The sequence below is a fragment of the Limulus polyphemus genome, unplaced genomic scaffold (genome assembly GCF_000517525.1).
Source record: "Limulus polyphemus unplaced genomic scaffold, Limulus_polyphemus-2.1.2 Scaffold2283, whole genome shotgun sequence".
NCBI classification, from domain to species: Eukaryota; Metazoa; Arthropoda; class Merostomata; order Xiphosura; family Limulidae; genus Limulus; species Limulus polyphemus.
In genome coordinates, this window is record NW_013667893.1 from 1 (window position 1) to 9,676 (window position 9,676).

Consider the following 9,676-nt stretch of genomic DNA (forward strand, 5'->3'; position numbering starts at 1 on the left):
GTATCTGGAAGAATTAACAAAGAAACATACAGAGACGTAACATTATTCTTAATTTCATGTTAACCTTAAACAGACAAATGAAGAAACATATTTTATGTCTTTTCTAAAAATGTGAACATTAATAGTAATAGTCATGAAAATTAAGACACTAGGTCACCAAGTTTCCCTTTTACCTGTTTCTAAATGTAGATGTCCCATGACATGTAGTACTACACTGATTCATATGTTCATTAGTTTAGCTGCCTTGTTTTTAGACATGTTGGGAATTAGTATCAATTGTGCCCTTTTTTTTACAGTTGGGGACACCAATATTACGTTGGTCACTTAAGTCAAATAATTTGTTTAAGTTATTGAGGCATACAGTTGGCTAACCTTCTGTCACCTTACTGCAAGAAATTGTTTGAGGATCTGATTTAACTTTTTTTTGCACAGCAATTTATCGTCTTAAAATTAGTTCAGTGAAAAATTTAATTAATTTTTTACAAATAACAAATAAGCATCTCATTGTATCAAAAGTTTATGTACGTTTTTTTTCTAATATTATTACTTCTGTGAAGATTTTGGAAGTTGTATGTCTGAATTTAGCTTGAAGAACATGTAAAATCTTAATCCCTGCAGAAATGTGAATTTTTCAAAATCTATTTCAAACATTTATTTGCTAAAAATAGAGTAAATTTACTGAAAACAAATAAAAATAGACCACAATTTTAAACACAATTTTTGATATAAAAATACGAAAATTCTTAACTTACTTTTGTCAGGTCTCCCTCCAAGGACTGCTTTCGACCCCTGTTTGCCCTAAGATTAACAGATGTAGTAGGGGAAGTGAAGTTCACTTGACTATTGTCTAGAGTAACCTCAGAAAGGGGTGTTCCACTGCAAGAAGAAGAGATAAGAAAAAGGTGAGAATAAGCTTGACTAGAAGCCATTTTAATTAATTCCAAGCAGGAAAACAGTTGAAATGTAAAATAAACCAAACCAAAAAACCCAAACAAAATAAAATAGAAGCAACAGAGTGAAATAATACTCAAAAAAAAGCTACAACCATCTCTAGCAGCTTGTAAGTTAACAAATGAAGCATTACTTCTGATGCTAAATCCAAACACTGCTTCAGTCAAAACTAAAAGTAAAATTAAACAAACTTACAGAGAAACACACACACACATACACACAGCCACAACAAATAGCTAAAGTAATGACATTTCATGTTTTCAAACTTAACAGCTAATTGAAATTTTTAACGTTTGGCATGCATCACCCATGAAGCACTGCTGCAACCAAGATATTGCTAATTCAAAAATTCGACATAATAACTGTTTTGGCCAGACAAAATCTAGAACAAAAAGGAAAGAATTGCCAGTTTAATAAGAACTTTTACAAATTTTAGGCAACAGCCCTTAAACTTGGCAAAAGCTGTGATACAGCTCAATATTTTCTTTAGAATGTAACTAATGAGTATAATCATTTTGATCCTATTTCTCATATTTTGTGCAATTACACTTTTATAAAAACAATCCCAAGCATACCATTTATGAATTACTATGTGCATTAGAAAATTTTCTTTGATGTGGAATACGAGTTCATTATGTTTACAGATTATTAGTTGTATTATGTTTCAATGAATGGAGTCTTAAGTACATTATCTAATACTAACAAAAATATTTTTGGTTTGTTTAGTTGTGAATTTTTTGCAAAGCTACACAAGGGCTATCTGCACTAGCTGCCCCTAATGTAGCAGTGATAGACTAGGTGGAAGGCAGCTATTCAACACCATCCACTGCCAACTCTTGGGCTAGTCTTTTATAACTGAATAATGGGATTCATCATCACATTATAACACTCCCACAGCTAAAAGGGAGCAAATGTTCAATGACGGTGATTTGAACCCACAACCCTCAGATTGCAAGTCAAGTACTTTAACCACCAGACCATAAATATATTTTTTACTATTATAGTTTGATATATCACATACATTGGTTTCCAGAAGTTAAGCAGCAAATCTAAAGTACAAATTATGGCAAAATAATGCAAGATTTATTAAGCAGCTTTCAATTACGTGGTTTTACAAAACATTCATCGTAACAAAACAAGTTAAATTTAACATATATTTTATGAATGTATAGGGATAATAGCAAGAATGAAGAATTGATAACATTGAGAAAGTGATATTTCATAGGGGAAGGTGTGATCTCCCTTGATAGCTACAAATTACTCACCACATCTTTGAATACTGGCATGGCAAGGTGGTTAGGGTGCTCGACTCATAATCTGCAGGTCGTGGGTTCGAATCCCCGTCCCACCAAACAAGCTCGCCCTTTCAGCTGTGGGGGTGTTATAATGTGACGGTCAATCCCACTATTTGTTGGTAAAAGAGTAACCCAAGAGTTGGCGGTGGGTGGTGATGACTAGTTGCCTTCCCTCTAGTCTTACACTGCTAAATTAGGGATGGCTAGCGCAGATAGCCCTCGTGTAGCGTTGCACGAAATTCCAAAACAAACAAACAAACAATCCCATAAAGCATGTTTAGAATACTCTAGGAAGATGTGTTGCTCTTTCCAAGATAGGAATATGCCATGATACATAAAGAACTGTTTTGATTTTCACTCTCATAGATCATTGGGCCTTATGGGATTGAAGTAAGGAGATTAATAGAGATGATGGTGTGGTCTTGCTGATAATATGTGCTTTATGTAGATGAGTATTATCATTCATGAAAATGAAGTTATATCCTATTGCATCTGCATATGGTCTAACATAGGGATCCCCATCCCTATATCTCCGGCCAGTCATAGTACCACCCTAAAAAATGGAGATTTATAAGTCAACCCACGGAAATTTCTGCCCAGACCATAAAACCTACACCACCCTAAGAATCTCTTTCTATAACGTGCATGGGCTAGTTGCAATGTATCCCTTGACTCACACTGTAAGCAGAGTAATGACTCATCTGTAAAAATCATCAGCACACAACACCAATTAAAATATTTCTATATGTGTGTGTCACGGGAGGGATACACACCACTGGTCTACTAGCATAGAGTCCTCTTTCATAGATCCTTCTGCATATTGTTGAAACCGATACCATCCTCCCTGTGAACGTGCAGAAATTTAAAGACAGTTGGGTTGGTGTGGGTGATCCGTTTCATTGGACCAAAGTGACACATAACAGTCACCTGCTGGGGTTGTGGCTATTGGTGAACATTGTTTTGGTCTTCAAGCAACATCTCCATGCAGTTGGAATTGTGTTTATAGATGGGAAACAACACTTCTGTCTATGTTTAGTCATTCAGTTGAGTCTAAAACTGTCTAACTTCAAGTTTAACAGTAGTTCTCCACCTTAGAGAATTTTCCAAACAATACCAGCTACAAATACCAGACTAGAGGGAAGGCAGCTAGTCATCACCACCCACTGCCAATTCTTGGGTTACTCTTTTACCAACGAATTGACCGTCACATTATAACACCCCCACGGCTGAAAGGGCGAGCATGAAACCGATACCATCCTCCCTGTGAACATGCAGAAATTTAAAGACAGTTGGGTTGGTGTGGGTGATCCGTTTAACAGACCACTAAACTAACTTACATGTTTTGATGAGACCAACTTTACATATTTTATATTGCACATTGTATCATTTACAAATGCACTTGTGGTCCAGATATGATGATTAAATCTTGCACTATTTTGGATTTTTGGAAACCAGTGTACATATAAATAGTATGTTTTGCAGGTCAGTATATGCTACTTGAAAGTCTACAATATGCATTAGAGTACAAATCCAATATATTAAGTGCCTACGATAACTTAAATGGGATAATTCATTTTAATAAACAAGGCAAGTTTTAAATGCTTTATGATATAAAAATATATATTATCAATTTTTACTTTAATAGCCCTATAACTAAGATCAGTCTCTTTTAAACCTCTCTATAATGATCATATATTGAAGAGGAATAAAAAAGTATTACAATAACTTTTTTTGGTCTTTATTTATCTCTGGCATCTGCTTATGCAAAACATGTTGGAAAACCTGGTTCTCTGTAGGTTAAAATTTTTGTCAGAAATATTTCAATTTTAATTAATTGGCAACTTACTGTCCCACAGTCAAAACAATTTTTTTTAAACACAAAAACAAACATTCAATTTGAACATATCTATATTTTGTTCTTAAATATGTCTCAAATTTAATGAATGCATGAATATGTAAACAAATTGTACTCGGGGTTCTTTTGGTATATTAAAATCGTAAACACATCTTTGCTGCAAAAAAATAGAGAATACAGCTCAGCAGTAATTCTGAGGGCTCACACTAATAAAAACCAGGTTTCGATACTAATGGTGGGCACAGCACAACATAGTACATTGTGTAGCTCTGTTCTTATCATCAAACAAATGAATGAAAAAAAACAAAATAAAGTAATTTTGTTTGTTTTACAGCAAAGCCACATTGGGCTCTTTGCTGTGTCGACCTCAGGGAATCAAACCCCCAGGTTTGATTGTCTTAAGTCCATAGACTTACCACTGTCCCACTGAAGGACAAAATAAAAGTAAAACAACATAGCAAAAATACATTACTTACAAAAATGATGACTTGCATTTATTTTTAAGTAATTTATTGATAACACATATAAACAAGCATAAGTATGTTTCAAAATGTATAAATGTTTCTTCTGTTATCCTAAAAATTAACATTAATATATGAGGATTTTCAATTAAAGAGTTATGACTTGATTGAACAGTTAAACACTTTTTCAATGCCTCCTATTCTCCAACACTAGACTCTTACCAATGTTGTGAACCTTAAAGAACAATGAAACTGCAAAAGAGCATCTCAAAATACCTAAAATATAAAGAACACGTTTATTGACCTCTTGCACCTATCCTTGTATTCCTGATGACTAAAATGAACAACTAAGGTATATGAGGTGACCAGAAATCCCACAGCGTGGGATTTAATGCACTTTAAATCATGCAAAAAGCTGTTCAAACTGGATTATTAGCTTTACAGGGATGGGTGGAGTGATTAGGGCATATTATGCTAGATCTTCAATTCAGTCAGAATCTGAGGTGAAGTCACAGATTTCAAGTGTTCTCAAAGAAACAATGGAATATATAGTATTCAAAAATATAATAATATCCAAAAATATTCCAGTGGTAAACCCTCTTCCTCATTTCTGAGGGAAGTATCAATTAAAAAAAAAAATTAGGTAGTGAGCGTGTTGGATATTCAAGACTGTGTAGCTTAATAGTTATTATTTAGTTTAGTTATTGATTTAATATTTAATGACCAATTTAGTTTTCATAACAAGAGTGTTAAAAGTTAATTATTTTAAAAGTAACAGTTGTGACAAATTTTGTTACATAACTTAGTAAGAGTCATACATTATATGTGTAGTTCAGTTATTGTAGTATTGTTGACATCATCTTTCTCGAAACCTCTAAGTTTTTCTCGCTGTGTGATTATTGTTCTATCATAGCATCTTCTAGTTTGTAGAAAGTTCTAGTTCTAGGCCTCAGTTGGCAAAGACATATAAATTTAGCCAACCAAGTAAGCAAAAATCAGAAAACATGAAGAAAATAATGTCAAGAAAAAAGTTAGTTAATGAAAGAAAATTTGAAGTTAGCCAGCATGTGACTGATTAGCCTAAACGGGTGATATTTCAAAGTGAGTTTCACAGTTTAACAGAGATAAGGGGAATAATTAGTCTTCTCAAAGGGTGTTATAAAGTAATAGAACTCACCTGTGTGGACTTTGACGAAAAGGAGACAATTATTTAAAGTTCAGGATACAATGGTGGTAACCCACAGGCTGACATAACTGATTCTAAAATAGATTGTGCACTAATAAGCAGAGTAGAGAAAAATAATTTGTCTTGTCAATTGGATTCTAAATAATTGAATCAGCCTGTGTGGACTTTTGACAAGAAAAGAGAATTATTTAGAGTTTTAGATAAAACTGATTTCATATAGTGTAAAGAATTTTTGTACATTTATTTGACTTGTTTTGAATGTATATTATGTTAAAACAAGTAAATTGTGTGCTGTCGTCTATTGTCCAAATTTATTGCCAACGGGTCACAGACACCTACTGTAGAAGAATCCCAGCCAACTTGTATATAAATCCCTGAAAAAGCCATTATTTTCAACTGCTGTATGCTTGAGTGAAAGATTCGTTTATTTCAGCTAAATATTTGGAAACATTTTATGACCATTTTCTATTTAAACAGTAAGATATTTTATTTTAAAATACTATTTCTATAGTGAAGGTAAGATGTCGAAATATTTTACTGTATATTTATTACATTTACAAATTCCTTAAAATTATATCAAAAAGCTTTTAAATTTTTTTGCAATTTGTTATGTGACTAGAATTCAAAGGCTTAATGATGTAGCCTTAAATTATTATATTTTGATCAAATTCTTGCTGCTTATTTGAGGCTCATCAGTCAAATAATTATAGCATACAGTATTTCTTTGTTATTTAGTTCTAAGTTTTGATTACTCCAACTTCTCCTGAAGTAACTTTAGTTTTATGCCTACACACAGCTCTGACAGTGTATGAGTTATTACAGCTGTACTAAATCTACACTATTTAGAACACAAGACAAATATAAAGGGACAGTAATTATTTTTTAGATGATGATGAAATTAATAGTTACATCATTCTCTGATCAGTAGTTTTTCACAAGTTGTGTTTATTGTGTTAACTTATGTTTTTTCATAAACTATCTTAATGCTTTTTCAAGCTCTTTGTATGTTTTCAAAATAAAACCTAAAACAGTTTCAAAAGTGAATTACTGTTGGTTTACTGACCTGCCTAAATTTCCAGCTTTATAGTTAATAAAGTTCTGTCGAAGTCCATCCATCTCAGCCCTCATTTTACCTAATTCTTGCATAATTTTACCCTGAAAAAAGTATTCAAACAATAATATAAGGTTATTAATAATATTCTGTTAACTTAAACAATCAATTAATGATATATACGTAACATGACGAGAAAAGTAATTGCACAAGCAGTCTGACACTATAACGTGTGATCAAAACTAATGTAAATATAGAACACTGAATAAATATAAAAATTATCTATAAGTATTACACTAATAAGCACAGTTTCTATTAACAGCTGATTGTGGATCAGGAAAGGTTTAGTGGTTAGTGTGCTAAGCTCTGAATTAGAAGGTCTAAAGTTCAATCCAATATATACTGCTGAGCATGTGAGTGTTACAACTCTGACAGTCAATACTCAACTCTTTGGTTAACAGTAGGTGGTAGTTGCTGTTGACTGTTGTCCTCCCTCCAGTCAGCATTTCTAAATTATGATTGACTATGTCTGAACTTTAAATACCTGGCCATTTAGTTCACTTGTTACATAAGATGCTGGCTGTTTAGATTGAAAATACCAGACATCATAGAATATTTATCACAAAAAAATTATCAGCATTTGTTTAAGAAAAATATTTTTTATGTAAATATATGTCTAAATTCACATGCATACGTACAATTACTTGTTATAAAAGGCTAAAAGCCAGTTACAACAGGTGGACATACAATTATAATAATAAATTATCTTACAAATCATGTAAAAACATAAAACACATTATTCTAAGTGTATATTCCAATATAGAAATTTTAGAGTACAAAGTAAAACCTAGCACTGATGTAATGTTTCTTTCCCACTATGGTGCTTGTATTCTTCCAGTAGCAGCAAATACTATTACTGAATAAGTATGCTGCTTTCAATGCGGCAACTTATTTTCAATGTATAACAAAGTAGCAGATCTCTACCTTTTCACCCTTGGTCTCCTCAAGAGTCTTTTGTACGTGTTCAAGCTGCTGCAACAAACTGTTTTTCTCTTCTAATGTGTCAACTTATTTTCAATGTATAACAAAGTAGCAGATCTCTACCTTTTCACCCTTGGTCTCCTCAAGAGTCTTTTGTGCGTGTTCAAGCTGCTGCAACAAACTATTTTTCTCTTCTAATGCATGCATTCGTTCCTTGAGGTGAAGTTGAAGTCGCTCATTAGATTCTGCCAACAGTTTATCAACTGTTGCTGACAGCCGTTGGTTGTGGTCTTCATTCATTTTCTCTCTTTGTTGTGACTAAAATAAAACAAAAGTAGCACAGTAGGGGCTGAGATAGAAACTGAGCTAAATATATAAAAAATGCCTCAGGAATTTTTAAATCCAATATTTGATGAAATACAACATTTACATTTTTTGTAACATTTATTATAATAATCTCACTTGTTTAGAGAAAATATCATGTATTTTATTATTTTCAAAAAATATTGTGAATAAATGCAATGTTTTCTAGCTTGGTTTAAAAGAATAAACTGAGTATCTGTCTATAAATATTGTTTAATTATTATCTCAAACTGTAGTAGAAATCTCAGAAAATTTTCCAGAAATCTAATAATTTCCATCATTTTACAGATATGCTTAGACAATCACTATTTCTAACAGTCCTACAAACCTATCCAAATATATGTGATTATCAATGAAGGATTAAGTAATTTCACATAATAAAATCACATCCATGTTCTTTTACTTATAACAAAAGTGTGTAAATTTTATAATTTATTAAACTATACCATTATACTCTGTATCTTTCCATTATACTTTACAGTAGTTTTATCTCAAGTCCCATATTGTAAGTATTTGCTTCACGGGGCTGCAAATTCAGTTAAAAGTATATGTTACACTTACTTTGGTAAGTTCCACACTCTTTTCATTTAGTTGTTGCTCCAACCTTTGTACTTGATCCTCCATACTCACTTGCCTTTCTTGTGTCTGCTAAAATTGATAAAATTGAACCAAAATTATTAACAAAAAAAAAGCTATTTTAGTATCAATCAACTAATGAAGCTGAAATCATTCACTGGATTATTCCAAAAGATTATCAACTCTTGCCGACAGCCAACAATTGTAGTCTTTGTTTCTTTTTTCTCTCTCTGGCATGGTTTATTCTGAAATCTTGAAAATTCACAACCAACTGTGAGCAATAAAAAACTTCTAAACAGCAAATCTGTTCAAACATTCAAGCACTGGTGACATCCGTAATTTTGACTTTAGTAATTCCTTTTGTCATACGCATTTGAATAAATATTTTGTCTAACATAACAAAGCCAAGTAAATTTAAAATGTATGTTTGTGACAGTATGTTTAGTTATGAATAATTTTTATGAACTTGTGATAGCATAAGTACATTCATTTACATATTTTGCACAATGAACACTATTTCATTGTGTTACGTATGTGACAATATACTTAATTATTTTGATAATTATATTATAGTCACTTTCTTGAATTCAACTTTTGATTCTTGCATTGTTGTATTAAATTAGTGTTATCAGTTATCATCCATCCTATACTTGTATAAATAGTGTGTCAAATTTTGGCAAAATTAATGTTTTTCAATGTGCACATGGATACTCTTTTAGTTCACAATTTTAAACTATTGTTGCTCTCATTTTCCTTGATGGAGAGTACTTTTTTATTAAAGCATGCATTGGGTTCAAGAATGTTACTTTTACTTTGTTTCACCCTCTTTGAATAACAATAAGAATAATCCAGAATAAAAATAAAATCACAATTAAAGTAATTGATAAGCTGTATCCCAAACAATCCTTGTGCAGGATTAAGAAGATTCAATTTTTTGTTCAATTTGGGGGCATGATG

The 9,676-nt window shown here is 32.1% G+C and overlaps 1 protein-coding gene across 1 annotated transcript in view; it reads right to left on the bottom strand.

Annotated features, from left to right (window-relative positions):
• Positions 1 to 752: 752 nt before the first annotated feature.
• The window catches only part of LOC106466513 (liprin-alpha-1-like), a gene marked incomplete at its 3' end in the record, with an annotated part of 75,940 nt that continues 67,016 nt past the window's right edge, over positions 753 to 9,676 (bottom strand). The window contains exons 8-11 of the mRNA XM_022394536.1: positions 8,705 to 8,791; positions 7,904 to 8,098; positions 6,812 to 6,903; positions 753 to 876 (exon numbers count right to left, since the gene is read on the bottom strand). Of these exons, the coding sequence (XP_022250244.1) occupies positions 753 to 876; positions 6,812 to 6,903; positions 7,904 to 8,098; positions 8,705 to 8,791 (498 nt within the window). The remainder of the gene's footprint in view (positions 877 to 6,811; positions 6,904 to 7,903; positions 8,099 to 8,704; positions 8,792 to 9,676) is intronic.